The sequence below is a fragment of the Typopeltis vanoorti genome, chromosome 7 (assembly GCF_054136105.1).
Source record: "Typopeltis vanoorti isolate ZY-2024b chromosome 7, IOZ_Tvanoo_1.0, whole genome shotgun sequence".
In the NCBI taxonomy this organism is placed as follows: Eukaryota; Metazoa; Arthropoda; class Arachnida; order Uropygi; family Thelyphonidae; genus Typopeltis; species Typopeltis vanoorti.
Genome location: NC_143555.1, coordinates 120,620,215 through 120,639,570, shown reverse-complemented (window position 1 = coordinate 120,639,570; position 19,356 = coordinate 120,620,215). Strand labels below are relative to the sequence as shown.

At 32.9% G+C, this 19,356-nt stretch overlaps 1 protein-coding gene across 3 annotated transcripts in view; it reads left to right on the top strand.

The window, feature by feature from the left end:
• Nucleotides 1–14,514, top strand: part of ssp6 (PDZ domain-containing short spindle 6) — a 77,444-nt gene extending 62,930 nt beyond the window's left edge. For all 3 annotated transcript variants that reach the window (XM_090396094.1, XM_090396095.1, XM_090396096.1), the window contains exons 4-6: nt 1,240–1,400; nt 8,254–8,320; nt 13,323–14,514. In XM_090396094.1, the coding sequence (XP_090252220.1) occupies nt 1,240–1,400; nt 8,254–8,320; nt 13,323–13,876 (782 nt within the window). In that variant the 3' untranslated portion in view covers nt 13,877–14,514. The remainder of the gene's footprint in view (nt 1–1,239; nt 1,401–8,253; nt 8,321–13,322) is intronic.
• Nucleotides 14,515–19,356: the final 4,842 nt, after the last annotated feature.

Sequence of the window (19,356 nt, the reverse complement as noted above, 5' to 3'; positions counted from 1 at the left end):
CATTAAGCTTCCAAAGATTTGGGAAACACTCATCACCAGAAGTCCCACCTTACATTCCAGGCCATCTACTACTGCCCTTAGAGGGCGCTCCACCTAGATAGGACTTTAGTGTCACCCACGTGGTTGGGCTTAGTATTGTATGATATTTGTGTGCATGTTACATTAGTTGTTTTTGTAATCCCCGTAGATGTCCTAGTGACTAGGACGAAATATAGGAAGTATTAAATTCTATTTTAATCCTTTTTGAGTGTTGTAAAAAATCCATTAAGCCTCCAACATGATGTCCTCATAGCACTTAAGCCTCTACACATGAATGCCCTTGACAGACATCCCTCGCTGCATGAAAAGTGGGGAGATTGAAGATGGAATGGAATTGATTCCCTGTTCTGAAGACCAAACATGCATTAATTACTCTCAGACCTCCATCAAGCACAATACTGTTTTATTGGGCAATGATGATTGTTCACTACCTAATAGGTCTTTGTAGTAAGAATATTTGCTCATTTCTCCAGAGCTACTTTGATGAAAACAGATCTTGCCACAAGAAGGCCAGGTTGATAGTTGACTGTGAGAAGCTTAAAGCCTATATGAATGCATCCTTGTACAGTAAACTCACAGGATTAGCATTATACTGTACATAAATCAGTGTTATACAAAATGTTAATCTTGCCTTTTGACAATCAGTAGATTATAAAAGATTTATAAACCAAATTTATGATATCCTTTTTTTTTTTTACTCCCACCCCACAAAAGGTTGTGAAATTATAGTAGAATGCTAGGTGGACTGGGATTTTTTCAATTTTTATTAATTTTATATATATTTTTGTATTTTTTTTAATTTATGTCTTTACACAAGCCTAATAGACTTGAAAACATTCCTAAATCAATGACCATAAAAAAATATTTTTTTCGTGTCTATTTGTTATTTTATTTTAAAATAATAAAATTGTAATATTCATACTTCAAAATCAGATTTGATTATACACCGTTTTATTTTGCTCTGTAATGTGTTTTGTTTTAGTACCTTGGTGACCACCATAGGTATGAATATTTAATTAGCAAATTCATCTTTTTTTTTTTAAGGGGGGGTTACTTATTAAATCAGAGCAGAATATATCTATACAAATTATTGAAATCTTAATATCATACAGTTAAAGGAGCATTCTTGTTTTGATTATCTATTTAAACCATATGACTTCAGCAAATATTTCATTTACAAGCAAATCTCTCTTTTAACAGGTGATGTAATTCTGTCAATCAATGGCCATGATATGGAAAAAGTTGACCACAAAACTCTAGTTAATTTCATCCAAAGCTGTGAAAAGACTATGCGTATGGTTGTCCTCTTTGAAGACTGTGTCCACAAAGTAGAGCTACACATGAAATATTTACAGTTAAAAGTAAGAAATAATTAAATTTATTTCTTATTCTTGTTATCACTATTGCATTTACTTGTCCTTTTGCTAGATCTTTCTCTCTCGCTCTCCTGTTGTTCATCTGTCATTCTAGATTCAAAAACAAAATATGCATTCTGTTGTAGGACTAGTTTTAATTCAGGTTTTAAAACTGAAATTTATTTAAATGGTTAGAATGGCTTCTTTATAAAAAGTTTTATAAAAGGTTTTAAAACTGAAATTTATTTAAATGGTTAGAATGGCTTCTTTATAAAAAAAAAAAAAAAAAAAGGACAGAGCAAAGTATGCAAAGTTGGCCTAATTTTCTAAAGAAACAGTAAATGTTCAGTATAACTTAAGTATTTCAATAATAGTTTCTCAAAATTAAATTATACTTCTGTAACTATCTGACCATCCGTTACAGTGCACTGTGGAGAAAAACAAATTGATTGGAGTAAGCAACTATCCATCACTTAAGCATAATTTATCAGAGTACAAACCTCATTTGACAAGTTTTGATTTGTAAGTGTGTGTTGCAACTAACCTACAAATCAAAACTAATAAGATGTATATTTGAATAACTAACTGTGCTTTAAGTTTGCTATTCCAATTTAAAAATAATATCTTGAGTCATGTAAGAATTTTTACAAATATATAATAGGTGTTTTTCTAAAATTGAAACTAGAAGGGGAAAAAATGGAAAACAAATGTTTCTTTAGAATTCCTGATCTTTTTTTTGGGGGGGGGGGGGTCTTATTCATCATTACTGTTTCTAGCAGCTTTTGTTTTCTAACATTTTATTTTCAAATATCTAGACATAATATCTGAGAGAAAACTCATATATTATGATGGTCCAACACAATGTTTCATTACTAGTTTCCTAACAACAATTGTTTTCTAAATTGGTCTGGTATTTGTCAGATCCTGAATTGATTAATTGTTACTATTATCTTCAAAAAGACTCCTGTTATCAGCATACTTTATATCTTGGTGTCTGATATTTTTTCTTACCTTTTCTTCAAACACTTGTTCGTGTGGACTATTCACACAATCAATTGCTGATGTAATACCTGACTAAAAATTAAACACAGAAAATGTACTCGAACAAAAAAAAAAAAAGTATTGGCATACCCTGGTCATATGACACATTAGAGTCCAGACCACCTTTGTGTAGTGAATCACTGGCTTCTCCACCACCACTAATAGATGCATGTAATGATTTAATAACATTTTTAAGCAGCCATATGTCCATAACTAATGCAAATAAATTTAGAATAATTTTTTGCAAACTTAAATTTTGTTTGTTTGAGAAGCAAAATTTTGGCTTTAACACTGTAACAACAGTATGAAGTAAATTTAGCCTGTGACCTATCTCAGTTTGAATACGCCATTGTTATTATACTTTAAATCTTCATATCTAATGTAATAAATTTAAAAGTCATCTTATTTTGATTGGAAGCAACAGCATCCTTACTTTGATTTTTATGTGCCATTTATTAACAGTAATAAGCCGTATATAATCCACACCAAAATACTGAGAGATGCAATGAATGATGATGTCATAAACAAATTGAGTCTCTGAGTCCATGAAAACTGCACATCAGTTATTCACATCAATACCATGTTGCTAAAATGAAAATCATCATATGAGCAGATCATTGTAAAATGAACTGTCGTGAGGCAGGATCTTGCTGTACACAGTCTATCATGTTTACTTCTTAATAAGTGTAGAATACTTTCCTATCATGAATAGTTTCATACTACATAGTTCTCAATTCCATCGTAACATGGGGGGAAAGAAAGGGGGAGAAATGTATATATATAATTTCTTTATGTATGTTTGTATGTACGTGTTTGTGTGTGCACAAACCTGGCATTACAGAAAGTCAACTGAATAAATTTATATGGAATAAAAGAGAAATTAGTGAAACACTAAACTAACTATATAGAAGACAGTGTTCAAACCAATTTTGACTTATGGATTTGAGAGCTGGGTTAGAAATAAAGCATTTGATCAAAGACTATCAACCACAGATATGAGAGTTCTGAGAAAGATTAGGGAGTGAACAGATGGCATCACTGGCAGAATCATACTAAATGAGGATTTTAGGTAGGAAACTGACATTTTGTCAGCATTCAGGAATGTGTGTGCAGAGCTAATCTCAGGTGGTATGATCACTTAAACAGAATGGGAGAATAGGTTAGCAAAGCAAATGTTTTTACCAGGATGACAGGAAAAAGACTCGGAGGAAGACCAAGATCTAGGTGGATTAATACAGTAAGAAATGCCTTAGAAGACCAAAATATTAGATATGAAAACATGGGGGTCTTGACCGATAACAGATTAATTTGAAGGAAAATTGTCAATTGTTAAAAAGAATCGGAGTCAAGGAGCTTTAAGTGATGAACTGTAGACTTGAATGTAAAAATATCATCAGAGAAAAAGTGAAGTTTGAGAACAAGATAAACAAGAATCAAGCCAAAATAAGAAGTTATATTTGGACACAGGAAGTTTAAAAGAAGCAGTTCGTGAATTTGTGAAAAGAAAAAAATCATAGTGTTCCTGTTAGTAACTTCAGAACTTTCTAACATCTGTTTATAGATCAGAATAATCTATTGAATTTAGATCTGTAGAACTTCCTGGCCATTTAATACTGTTTGAAAATCAGCATTTAACACTGTTTTCTTCAATAACCATCTTGACCTTCTGTGTAGAATAATACAAAAATATTCTTGCTGGTAAATGTATTTTGCTCCAAATTGTTGAATTGTGTACTTTTGTTCTATTATCAGCCAGATCCTTTTGCAAAAAATTTTTCATTTTGGAGATCAGAATTGTTTTCATCAAACATGCATCCTCCTTTGCAGTTATTGCCCTCTTTCTTCCATGTTATTCCTTTCTGTGAGACAAAATTGAACCCATATCATTTTTCCAGGTTGTTCTGAAAAACTGAGGAATGAAAGATAAAAGGGAGTAGCAGGTTCACTAAGTCAGCATTTCAAGAATTTTTTTTTATGTTGATCCTGAACCCACGAAAAGTTATTTGCAAACCTATAGTACATTTCGTACTGGGTAGGCTAAGGATTTTTTCTATTTTTTTTATTTTATTTTATTTTATTTATTTATTTATTTTTTTTTTTGCTTAGTCCAGAAACTCTTCTCTGGAGACCAAACATGGAACTTTTTCAAGCCACTTCCAATAAGCGGGGAAGTGGCCTCACACCAGGCTGGTAAAGAGAGACTTTTTGGTGCATTGCCCTTAGCAAATGTGACAGTAGTATTCCAAGGTTGGGAAGATTTGAGATTACTACAGAGTAAATAGTTGGACAGGTGAAATTCTTGAGCAAAAAAGATGCTGAGTTTAAATGCTTATGATGCTGCAGAAGTGATGTGATTATGCCAGTAAAGGTCAGGAGTAAGAATCAGTCCAAAAAGACATCGTCTTGGCCATCAAGTTGAGCATTAACAAAGATGGGTGAAGTGAATTAAGGCCTTTTTTCTCACAAGAAAAAAAAAAAAAAATGTTTTGGAAGTACCATTTCAAAGTACTTCAGTGTTGGTTATCACCTCCCCATTGAAAGATGGGGCTGAGAGATCAGTGTTTAGGATGCTTATTGCAGATGTTAATGCTTGAGCACTACAAGGTATATACCATATGAGTAGGATTGGTGGAGTGCTTGTTCTGAGCAAAACTGTAGGTGGATTTTGATCAATGTGGCATGTGTCCAGGGGTGGGTGAGGAGATTTGTGTAGATCTTGATTGGTAGAATCCATATTGGCAATCATTGATTAGTTGACAGTATTCCAGATGTTGAGGAAGTTGTTAACCTTTTCTGTCACATTAGAGAGCATTGAGGTGAGCAGTAGGTCATTAACCACCTTACCGGCCTTGGCATGTATATATGTCCATAATTACATGAATGCAAAGTGTCCATTGAAGTCAATATAATAATTGAATATTATAGAAATAGTATGGATACGAAGTGTATATTTAGAAGCCTTTTTGTTCAAGGTTCTTTTCGTCTCTTTCTGGCAGAATGCCACAACAGTTATACAGTGCAGTGTTTCAGGTAATGAAGGAGGTGATTTACCTTGGTCATCTATGCAGGAGTTGAATGAGAAGAATAGTACCAAGTAGCCAGCTTTATCTTTTTTTGTTGATATATGAATAGTGCAATCTAGGTGAGAGAAAGAAATGGAGCACAGATAGATAAAAGTTGTGTCCAGCAGCATTTGTGAGGCACCAGAAGGCACAAGTGGAAAGATTTCTACATGTAGCCCTTTCAGAGTCAAAAAGAGAGTCTAGTTAATTTTGAACAGAGTGGGGAATGAAGGCCTTCATTCTATTAAGTATAATTTCTGTAACAAGGTCACAAGTATCTGGAGATTGAAAAAAACAGTAGTCTGACCATGGAAAGAGGAGTAAGTCTTGGAGATCTTCCCATGTGGAATTGTAGTGTCAAAGGATACCAGGTTGTGAATGGCTGAGGAAAGGATGTTTCATTAGAGATGAAATTTGGGTGATCTCCTGATATGCACAAATGGAACACCTAAATGATGATATGCACATCATTGAGGTGTTTATTCAGTGAAGTTGAAGTAAATATAGAAATTTTTTGTAAGATTTTTGAGTTATTTTAAAATTTTGGAGGAATTGTTTGAGAGAAGTTTGTTTTTTAGTTTCTTACTTCATACTATATGAAGTGCCACTAAACTTTTTCCCACATTTCTGAAGACAGCCATACCTAAAATGGTCTTCACCCTGTAAAGTAACAGCAGTCCTACACCACCCATCCACTTCTGTATTAATACTTTTAAATTTTGCATTTGTTTATATTTTAGTATATTTTAGTTTTTCATTCATTTTGAAATCTTGATTTTATACCATCTTGCATCTCTTAGGCTTTACCTTTTATATCCTTTATATTGTAATTTTTACTGCCATTCCTACACTTTACTTTTAATTCATTATTCACATAACCTGGGTTCGCTCATTAATTTTTTTTTTATGCTAGTTTTTTATTCAACACATTTATACTTTGAGGTTTATTACCTCAAAGTATAAGCTTTCCACTGTATATATTGAAAAATTTTATCCAGTTAGTCTTCTATATTTTCAGTTTCATATATTATTCTTTGAACTGATCTGATCCTCTGGCGTCCTCTCTTAGAGAGGATTGTAGCTGATTACTAGGGAGATAATGATGCAAGGTGGTTTCCCATTGCCTTCCTTGCCGTATTTTTTATGACTGTAGCCTGTGTGTTCACGGGTCCGGTTTGCCTGCTTGTGGGATGAAAACCCCCAGATAAACTGGTGGAAAAAATCCTGCTGTCCATGCCCAAGACCGGCTAACTTGACTATGGCTGAGGAAGATCCTTAAGCTCCTCACATCGTCGACGGGAATCGAACCTACGACACTTCTTCTCTAGGTATATGGTTGCAAATTGCAAAGCCACTAGGCTAACTGCACGGACATTCTTTGAACACTTTATCTTAATATTAAAGGCAAATTACTACATAGTTAATTTAGTTTTTTAATGCTTCCATATGTTTAGAAGTTAAAACTACTGATACAAGTTTACATATCTAAAGTTACTGTAACCAGAAAAAAACATTTGCTTGTACATTCTCATATATTTTTTTTTTTTATTTTGTATTGTGCACTACATTTCAGTTTTACCTATCATGTTAATGTTTTAGAGGTGGAGAGGTGTGAATAAATGGCATCAACAGGGAAAAAAAAGACAGGAGAAGACTGAAATTTGAGTGGGTTGAATGCTGTTTGTAGTGCTTTAGAAAACTGAAAAATAAGAGTAGCATTGAATCTAATATGAAAACTGGAAAGATTAACCTCAGCTCTTGATTTCATGCTTATGATGTCTCATGCTCTTAATAAATGCTGTATGCCTTCGAGGCTCTTTAACTAAATTGAATAAGTGCTATAACAGTTTAGTATGGAAATCAACAATAAAAAAGACAAAACCTATGAAAAATGGCAAGATTGTGGAAAACAATAATTGCATTCTTGACAGATAATCTATAGAGCAAAGAAACATTTAAATGGTAAAATTTTATTGATAATGGCAAATTATATGTAAATAAATAACTTACAATTGCACCAATACTTGCATTATACAGGACAATTTGAAACAATTTTTTTTTTAACTTATAGATCTGAGCGCTGGGTTAGAAATAAAACAGTTGATCAAAAACTAGAAATCACAGACATGAGAATTCTGAGGAAGATCGGGGGAGTAATCAGATGGCATTAACAGTGAAAAAAGACTTAGGGAAGACTGAAATTTGAATGGATATAAGAGACCTGACAAATGACATTACTTTGAAAGAAAATTGTTGATATGTAGGTAATAATCCCATCTTCCTCAGCATATTAAGTTCAGTGGCCTGTGACTGCCAAGCAACTTGGCTTCATAGAATTCTAACTAATGCTGTTATAGGCTGGTTAATCCTGTCTGCAAAGTATGTATCTGCTAATTGCACATGTTCTTCTGATTAGTTTACCAACTCTACTTTGGGAAGAAAATGTTGCCAGTCTCATATAGAGATAGCAGCATTTTCCTTCCACAAAGTAGGGAGATGTTAGCAACTTCCTGTGATATAATCAAGATTTAGAACCAGATAGGGAGGGGGGGGTGTTATAAAAATACTAAATGCAAGTAAGATTACAAGAATGAATGTTTTATATCTGTTGTTAATTATTTGTTGAAGCGTATTGTTCCAATGGCTACCAGAAAAGTTTTATGTGCAAGAGAATTTTGAATGAATAGTTTATTAAATTGATAAATTTATTTATTTATTTAAAAGTAAAGTAATGTTTAATGTTTCATATTATGTAGAGATTATTACAAGAAAAGAAATATGAATTTGAACAGCTTTGTGAAAAAGAACGAAAACTGATCCAGAGTAAGTATTGTTTTTGTTGTGAGTTTAAACATAATAAAATTTCTATTCCTCTCACACTGAGTTAATTATACTTCCACTTTAGCTTTACTTTGTGATGGCCAGTATTGATAATTTTATTCTGCAAATTCTGAGTTAATTAAAAAACTGGCAATTGACAGGCAATAATTTATTATATATTGAGGTGGCCAAACTTCGTGTCACTATGGGCCACACACAAGAATCTCAGACTCAGCGGTCAGTTTTTTTTTGGGGGGGGGGATTATCGCAAACTGCAGTTTGACTATGTGTGATATTTTTTTTTAAATTAAATAGTGAATTAATTATTGAAATTAAATAACAAAGAATTTGAATTAGTAACTAAAATAACACCATAATATTAAAAAGATAAACAAAAGCAATTAAAAATAGGAAGTGAGATAGTAGATAAAGCATTAAATTAATTGATTAACACTTTGAGTCCTAGACCTACTGGGACTCAAAGTGTTAATCATAATCACACAAAATGATGCATAGGTAAAATAACCCAACCGACAGCAATTTTGGTGGAAATAGTGAACTGTATAGATCACGACAGACCATGGTGCCACGTGCAGTAAAAAAAAAGAAAAAAAAATTGCAGACAGTGTCATCAAGTTTTACTGCAGTTTCATGTAATGAAAATGGATTTGTTTTATATTAAAAGGAATTAACTTCATACTATTGACTGTTGATAGGAAGCTGCATACGAGAAGCAAAGAGCTGCAATTAGGCCATGTGTGTGTTATATATAATTGCATTATTTTTTGGTGCATATCCACTGCAGATGTACCAGTTATTATGATAGTTCAACACAGTCTCTATTTCATTCTACTAATCAAACTGGCCAATTATTTGTCAACTCTCTGATTTAATCAGCTCTTATTTTTTCTGTCTTCTAAAATAGCGCTTCCCAAACTGTGGGCTGCAGCCCCCTTGGGGGCTGTGAAATAATGAAAACAAATTTAAAATGTTTTAAGACTAAGTAGATTTTTTTTTAATCTTAAAAGAAACATATTTAATTTTTATTAGTTATTAGCCTGTGTAGCTCGGTAGAAGTGGCGTTTGCACTCTACAGCACTTGACCGCACGACGAAAGGTGTTCGAATCTAGTCGCCGACTAGAGGAATTTTTCTAAGCCTTTTCTTGACCGGTTCTCCTGGAAACTCGGGTTTTTTGTCCCGGAAACTCAAGAAAATCTGCCGTTGGGCCCACACTATTTTCAGACATTAAATATATGGTGTTAGGGTTAAGGACCACCAGATGGCAGCACATACTAGCTGTCTTCTTCACTGTGTGCCGATTAATTAGTGATAGCCTTGGGCCAGCTATCTCTGATTGGCTACCAGTGGAGATTGAACTGCCCACTCAGTCTCCAAAAGTTAGATAGGACTAAAAAAAAAAAAAAAAAAGAACTGCCTCGCCTACTCCCTATACCGGAACAAAAAGGCATTAGCTGATTTTTTTGTTCTTAGATTTTAATGGAAAAAATCACACACAAACATATGCTTATTCATATAAGTTTCATTTCAAAGGTATTGATAAAAAGATTACAAACAAAATCTTGAATATAAATACAATAAATATTATAATATATGTCTCTATTACGATTTTTTTTTTATTTTTGATGGGGCCGTTAAATATTTTCATTTTTCCAAAGGGGGCCTTGACATCCATAAGTTTGGGAAGCACTGTTCTAAAGCACTCCAGTGCACAGTCCATCTAGTTAATGCTATCTTTCATCTCTCATTCTGTTTAAATGACAATACCAATATAACTGCAAAGTCTTGAGTATTAATAATATCAAGTTCTTTTGATATCTTGAATACAATTCTGCCTTATTGATGTGATCAATTTTACTCCTGTAATTTCCTTAAAAGTTAGTTATGTTGTCTGGTTGTTGAACAGCTGTTTATAGGAGTTAAGTTCCTGGAAGTACAGGCATAAGAGATACTTATATAATGGGAGCCAATGATATGTTCTAATCCTACAAAAATCAATAAATTAAATAGAAAACGTATGTTACTAATGTACATAAATAAAATAATGAAATTCAGCATCCATTCTTTTTTTTATAACTTCCATTTATACCTCCAAACTTATGGACTTGCATGTCTTCTTTTTACATAATTGTTTACTTAAACTTCTGCCACTTCTATTCATCTTAATCTTTCACTTTATGCAGTAAGGTTTACTCCAAACTTAGAGTATTATTCACTTATAATGCAAATATGAATCACAGTCATAGAAGTGGCTTCGCTCATTCACACTTCAGATTCATTCTATGGTTGAATGAGACTGGAAGAGCCTGCCAGTAGACTAGTTCACACGAGAAAACGGTGAAAAGTTCACTACATGATGCTTGCTTCGTGTGGAATTTTCTGCTTTTATTTATTTTTTTTTAATCTATTTTTTTCACTTTTATTTAAATTTTTCCCCTTTAGAACAAAACCAGCATCGTTCTTAGGTTGTGTAAATAGAAGCATTATACTTCAATTTCCAGATGAAATTAACTCCTTATATGCTCACATCAAGTTCTGTATTGAACATAAATCTAACAACAGTCTCCCCCTTTTTGGGTACTTTAATACATCATAACTCTGCTGGTAGTATTGAATTTTCTGTTTACAGGATGCCATCCTTTACACACAGATATATCCACACACATCATCCTTCACAAAAAATAGGTAGTCGTGTACATTGAGCATGCACAGTTTATTCTTCTGAGCCTCTTCTATTAGAAGAATTAAATAAAATAAAATTTACTCTATCACTTAATGGATACAGCAGACCTTGATACAGAAAATATATATTATCCCTCTTTCATATTACACTCTGATGTTAAAAGGATAAAGGAACATCTGAACAAGGACACTTTGCAGATATAATTTGTATACCACTTCAAACCAGCCGGAAGTTGGCATCTTTCTTACTGCCTAACAAAGATACATTATCACTTCTATTACTTATTTACATGAAAACACAAGGCATAGGTGATACTATTTATTTGATTAGAAGGCCAGATATTTCGGTCTGAAACTTAGACCATTTTCAGTGGCAGTGACAGTTGATTACAAGGTAGAATGTCACCCATTGAAAATGTTTTGTATGTTTCAGACCAAAATATCTGGCCTTAAATATCTGAATAATACTCCAAAATTATTCACTTATAATGCAAATATGAATGTCAGTCATAGAAGTGGCTTCGCTCATTCACACTTCATTCTATGGTTGAATGAGACTGGAAGAGCCTGCCAGTAGACTAGTTCATTCTAATCAAATTCTTCTAATCAAAAATAGCATACCTATACCTTGTGTTTTCATGTAAATAAGTAATATAACTATAGCACAAGTTTTTCTAAAAGAACATTATTACTTCTATCTTTGCCTGATGCATTCAAATACCCTGTTCTGCTATTGTTAGAATCAAAGAACATCAAGATTATGTAAAGGTATTATTTTTACGGCTATTTTGCCTGCTTTTGTTTAGGGGTGTCCCTTTTTTAATGTCATTGGCTTTTTACTCAAGAATTCTTAGGTCATTACAGCTGTATTTTAGAGACAAATATATGTAGAATAATAGAGGAAGAAAATTCGCACATCCCTTTTTTTTTTTGGATGTTGTTGGTTGTCTTCTTTCTGCGATGTGCTTACTTCTGCTATTAAGCTGTTAAAAAGGGGGGGGGTGAGGCAATGTGGGAGAATTCATTTCAAAAAATCCGGGTTTTTTTATATAATATATATATACGTTATTTTTTTAAGGGCGCTTTTTTTGGAGGGTGGGAAGAGATGGAAGAAGGGACTGAAAATAGAAATTGTTTTTTTGAGGAAGGGGGAAGATTTATGGGAAAAAGGAGCCCGGGAGAGGGTTAACGGGGCGCAAGCCATTTTGATCATGTGTCGTCATCGGCTCATGGGAGGAAACTTCTCAAAAGCAGACTTTTCCGGACCCCTCTTCACTTTTAACAGCAGAAGTATGTACATTGCAGAAAAGAGACAACCAACAACATCCAAAAAAGGTATGTGTGAATTTTCTTCCTCTATTATTCTACATATATTTGTCTCTAAAATACATCTGTAATGACCTAAGAATTCTTGAGTAAAAAGCCAATGACATTAAAAAAGGGGCACTCCTAAATGAAAGCAGGCAAAATAGCCGTAAAAATAAAAGATTATATAATATTTCTGGAATCTGAAGGTTCAGGCCTTGCTTCTCATGCCACTGACTCTAGACAGAGTTCATTGGAACCATACCAAGATACTATACTATAGTAGGTTCAAATTTGATCATCTATTTTTTGAATCGTGTGAAGTTCTATACCACTGTCGTAATCTTAATCAGACAGACTGTATGCCTATTTAAGTTTTGGGAAGTAATCTGTTAATTGTTTATAATTTTTTTAAATGAATTAATTATACACATATTCCCACATCTCTGAACTCTAATAGTGTTTCCTCCACTGTACAGCTGTGACTGAGATACATGATATTATATGCATGCTGTATGACTTGTATTCAGAATTTAAATATTGTTACCATTTCTGCCTGCTTCCTGAAAGAAGCTCATGTTGAGTGAAATATATAATAAATTATATGTAATTTTCTCTTACATGTGTGAAGCCGTCATTTAAAAATATTAGAAGCATTATAAACCAAATCCCTCAATATTGGAAAATTACTGTCTTTTCAGGCCATCCAGATTTATGGTTTTCCCTTTAGTATCAAAAAGAATGAATCTTCCAAATGCATGAAAGATTGCTTATGTGTGTAGAGGACAGGGAGAAAGAGAATGAAAGAAGGTCCTCTTTTCTTCAGTTTTAAGGAATCCATTCATATTTGCTTCTTTTTTTTTTTTTTTTTTTTTTTAAGTGTTAAGAAAAATGTAAAAAGAAATTATTAACATAGAGTTGTCTAATTTGCATGCCAGAACATAACTTCAATTTACCAACTTGTTGAAAATGGTTTTTTATTCTTGGGTTTTTTTTAGGTTGGAAGGAAAGAGGAGCACGAATTCCTTCAAGTCCCTGTATGGTAGCCAGACTACATTCAGTAGTGCCTCCAAGCCCTTGCAGCTTACATAGCTGTACTGGCTCTGACACGTCAGCACTTCCAGAAGGTGCTTTTGAGGATACTATTAGCTGCCTGAGCTTTCAGCCTGGATGCCTTAATGCAACATGGGACAAAGGTAGCCTCATGACCTGTTCCATCCATTCGGACCCTGGTATTAAAGGTACAACCCCTCATTCTTCACCTTTAGTCACACACAAGCAGTTTGCCACACTTCCTAAAGCTGCTGCAGCCATTCGAAGACCTTGGCCCACAATGCCAGGTGGCACGTTAGGCACACCAAAGGGATCTTGGGATTGTTTAGAGTCTCAGTCAAGTACAGGTCTTTCAGAGAGCACAGATTTCTCAGAATCTTCTAGTCAGGGTTCACGTATTCAGTCTCCGGTAATGACAAGAAAGACGGAAAATGCTGAAGTAGAGATAGAAGATGCAGCACAAGATAATGAAGATAAAGATGAAGTCACACGATTGTAGTTTTTATTTGGAAGTTCCTGAATGCATTTTTCTTGAATATTACTAATTCTGTTAACTACATTAGTAATTAGTTAATAGAAACAAGTGACTTTTGTAGAACAATTAACAATATTTTCTCTATGAAATTGGTTTTCCAAAGCAACAGCTACAGCCTTCTCAATTAACTTTTTGAACTAACTGACTGACTGGTTTTTAAGATTGCCAAGAGGTAGCCTTTCAGCTTTGAACTAGATCTTTTTAAAGTTTGGAACAGCAGACTGTTACGTTGAACCTAGATTTTTCTTCCTTCTGAAGTTTTGCATTTTAGCATCAAATTTGAACTGCTGTTTCCATTCAGCCTACCTTTTCTAAATGATTGTTTTTGTATGTTAACTATGTTAATTAATGTGCAATTAACTTTCTTTTTCTTTATAACATGTGACATTTTTGTAGCATAGTTAATTCCTTTTGCTTCTAAGAAGTGTGAAATATTTATTAACATTTAGATTATTTCTGTACATTGATTTAGAATATTTATTGTTCATAAAGTTTTATTTATTTCTAATTATTTTTAGGATAATTCTTTTCAGAGAATGGTATTAACCGATGTCTTTATGGCATTTAAAATGCGTTGTTCAAATAAGAGATCACAATTTATATGGCCCGAATTGTATCATATTTTAAGTGAAAGTACATATTTATCACTAATCAAAATGTAATAATTTATTTGCACAAAAATTATGTGTTGGGAGGGGGGTGGGAAGAAAGATGTATAGATATAGAAATTGTTGAGAGTTTAGAGAAGAATGCTAAATGTTAAGTTAATTTTGTCTCGTATAGCACGTAAAGAAACAATTTACCTTTGATGGGGAGAATCACGTTTGCACTTTGTAATTTTTATGTCATGCATGAAAAGTTCCATTTTCATAAAACTTTATTTTTCAAAGAAATATTAATAATCTTATCCAATAACAATCTCTTTTTCTTATTCACTTGGTATCTATATATAAAATGAAGAATATTACAATGATGTGTATATAAACATATACATAGTGAAACTTGTTTAAACAATATCTCACTTTAAAAAAAAAAGTTTGCATTTCACATGCAAGATTTTCTAATGTACATGGTAGTTATTTGGAATATAAAAAGAACAAAATAAAAAAAAGAATATTTGTTTACCGTATATTTTTGTGTGAATATCTAACTAAATCTCTGCGGACATTTTTAAAGCTTTTTTTTTTTTTTTTTTTTTTTTTTTTGGAATAGTTTAACTGTGCCTACTAGAAAAAAAAAAAAATCCTTATTCTTGTTTTGGCAGGATTCTAAATTATTCAATTTTTTCTCTTCTTGACTTGACCTGGTGCCTTGTTTTGCCTCACAGGTGATTTGCATTCTTGCAGGTTCAAGGATCAACATTTTTTTTAAAACATATATTTCTTGTAAACCATTGAATTGAATGTACAAATTTTGTTGCAAACTCCACTAGCAAATAAGTACTAATCCTTGCTTTTATTAATAATCCTAAGTGTTTTGTAGTTGGCAAGCATACGCAGTAGTGTTGCCAAATGAAAATTACGAAAAACGGCTAAATCTTTAAAAAAAAAAAAAAAAAAAAGAGTTAAATATAAAAATTTGAAGCTAAAATTCTAAAAGTAGTAGCTGATACTTTAAGTTACTTACTGTATTCAAGTTGAAGTGATATACTTGCATATAAGTAGCTAAATACATCTTCCTTGTGGTCTTCTGCACTTAATTTACCCACATTTTCACTTAGATTTTCAGCTTTATTATATGTGGCTATCGTTCCAATATTACTCAGTGTAGATGCTGGTAAATGATAGTCTGTACAGCAATTGTTGTTAATCCTGAGGCCATACTTGACTGACAAAATAGCTGTCAGCATTGGCAATTCCATCTTGTTTCTTAATTTAGTTTTAACTACATTCATGGAACTAAAAATTCGTTCAATTTCCGCATTAGAATTTGACAGTATTAATAAATTTATTGCACACTGAGCAATTTCTTTAAATGGATTCATTCCAGATGCATCTTTATATTCTCATACTTCAGTCCAGAATAGCTCAGTGTTTTTTATATTTCTCCATTTATTTAAGTGGATAGTACTGTACTGGTATTCAGAAGAAGCAACATCTTTTTTTTGTTTTCAGCATTATTTCTAAGATGGGAGTAGCAGGTTCTTTTATATGTTTTAGGATATTGTCAAACAGAAAAAGAAGACATCATTCTTAAAATATTCAAGTTTTCAGGCATCCTTTGCTTAAGCTGTTTGAAGAGACCAAGAAGAAACTGTCTTGCTCTACTTCTAAGATTTCGCTCATCATTTTGCGTTATTTTCTTTTGTATCATCAACTCTGAAATTTTTATTCCAAATCTATAACCAAGATTTGGGCCTGGATCCAAATAGTCCTCAATCTCTGACTAGAAGGTCGACTGTGGATGATGGTAGCACTACCATACTAGCAATATAGCGAATCAAAAGAGAAAGATCTTCAAATAATCTCATCTTATCTGCACTGTTAGATGCGAAAATTTTGTTAACTTGCTGAACTTGAACTAGAACAGGATGCAAAAATAAAAGATACAATAGATGCCTTTCATCTTTGTACATCTCCCACAAAATTTGAGCTTTGTAACATTTCTCAGTCACACTCACGACTTCGAAGTGAGTTTTTAATTCCAACCACTGGCTAAGAATTCTGTCTATTGCAGGTTCAGTGGAGAGCCACCTTGTTGCACAACTGCTTACAATTTTCAGAGGAGCATCATCTTCGTTGATAGTTTGATACAACTCTTTGTATGCTGCTTGTCTTGAAGAATAATGTGAAAACCACTTATACGTTTCGGCAACTAAAAATTCTAATTTTCTTGGGAGAGATTCTGCACAAATGTGAGACATTGCCAGTTGTAATGAATGGCATACACATCTAATTAAAATTAAGGAGGGAATATATGCCTTCAGTTGTTCATAAATGCCATTATTGACACCAATCATAACACTGCCATTGTCTGTACTGATTGCAATGAGATTTTTAATGTCCAGTTTCTTGGTCAAGAGCTCTTTTTTCAATGCAGCCACAATACCACTAGCGTCACACTTTTCTAGAACCACCATGCTCAGAAATGTATGCATAATTTTGTTGAATTTCCTGCTATAATAAATGATGGCCATTCCTAAAATCTTATTCACTGTGATATCATTTGATTCATCTATTAGCAAGCTGAAATTTTCATCTCCAATGTCTGCAATTATATCTTCTTCAAAATTGCCACTTAGAATATTCTTTACAATTGCAGAGCACTTAGTTCGGTGCATTTTTACCTTTGGCATAATTTGACTGTCTGGGATGATATTTTTGCAGAGATCTACTAGATGATCGCAACTGTTGATTGATAGTGACAACAAAGAAATAATGCTAACCTACCTTCAAAGTTCGCGGTCTCATCAGACTTTTTCACAAGCATATTTGTAATAGGAACAGCCTTATATCGAACTCCAGCAAGATGTTTCTTAGTTTCGCTATGCTTTACAAGTTGACAATATTTAGCAGCTATATCACATCTGCAAAACTTACAGTGGCCTTTTGTAGTGTCACCAGGAACTTCACACAACCATTTACTAAACATTCCCATTTGCAACCACTCCCTCCTAAATTTTTGCTTGTAAGCTTTATTTTTCTCTTTGCTCATTTTTGAAGAAGGGTATACAATTCTTTACAGCAACGAATTACGATCAGTCTTTGAAAACTTTCCACTCCTATCATAACTACCAACCAGCACACTATGCAAAGACTAACTTGTAGTGGTGCTATTAACTTTAAAATGACAGACTGTTGGGCCACGTGACTGCCTGACGTTATCATGCATTTGAAACATGTACGATACTCGTACCAAACATACAATATAATTCCTTATCGAATGCAAACATCTGGAAAACTTTTAAAACAATTTCTTTAACAGTAAGTTATAAAAACAACTAAAAAGAGTTGTAACTAGTTCTGAAGGAGCTAGATTTGGAGCTAGGTGCTAGATTAAAATTTTTGGAGCTAGGGAAGAAAAAAAAAGAGCTAAAAAGTGTTTAAAGTTATTGTTTGCTGTATTTGCTAGTGAGATCTAGTTATGTAATTTGATGGCTCTTTGGATACCTTTTTAGCCTTGATACAGCTGAATAAGTTCTGACATAAACAAGTTTCACTGTGATGAAGATAAATATGATAATTTTGAAATGTCTAGGCCTTTTATTTTACCTTCCAGGAAATGTAGTGATATCTCAGTATAGTGAGCTCAGGTATAGGATTAACTGCTATATTGTAATTATCACTATTACCATAAAAAAAGAAAAGAAAACACTTGTAGTTTGTACTACAAATGATCAGTTATTCATTGATCAGTAAACTGTTAGAATGATTATAAAATAAATGCAAAACTTTTGATATTCTATTAAACTTACACAAGATAAGTTGTAATTCAACTGACTTAAGGTGATCGGGAGTGCAAGATGTGTAATTCAAATGACTCATTCTGCCACTGAAGCAGTGTGCATGATTGTATGTATTCTTTTGCTACACACACACTTGCAGTACTTTCAACATTCCTTAGCATTGTGGGCATCTAGTGATGGGAAGCCGTAGTAAACAAGGGATATAAAAACTCAGTCTCTTTAGTAAAGGGATGTGCCATTAAGTATCTAAGGCAGCAATTTGTAATAAAGTAATGTAAAGCTAAAAGATTATATAGTTAAAATGATAAATTTTGTTGGGAAGGAATAGACTTATTTGTAACTGATGTGAGGTTAAAATCAAGAAATAGGTTCCTATCTGGTTTTATTTTATTAAATGATTAACATGAACTGCATGATTTTGCATTCTAACTAGTTTCTGTCTGTAATGCATTTCATTCAAATTAATAATTTTGCTTGTGATAAATTGTAGTACTTAATCCCACCTCCATAGAACGAACATGTATTTTATTCATTTATGTTGAGAACTTGTTAGAGTAAAATTTTTTGGTATTTCTTGCAGCCTCATTCTATTGAGACTTCACAGTAGTTGAAGGGGGGGGGGGCGGATATAATTTAAAATAATAAATTTATTGTGATGGAAAAATGTTTTCATGCAAGACGTAAAAATACTTTGCCAGTGTGAACAAGTTTTTACTTTTGCTATTTGCATAATTTCATATTTTGTTAATGTTATTGCCTTGGTTTTACACTTTGTACAATTTTGTTAATTTTTTGCAGATTTGATTTATTTACTAATTTGTTAAAGTAGTTATAAATTGCAGTTTGTTGTGGAATTTTGTTGCTTTTTTTTTTATCTATAGTGTCAGTTCCATGAAGTCATTATAATATTAATCTTTTATTTTAAAAGAATCTGAAAAATTCCTTAATGATCTCATAAGTCAAGGTGTCTCTAGTCCATTCCTATTTCTGGAATGAATAGATTTGTGTAAATACTATGGTCTTGTATTGCTGAACATGT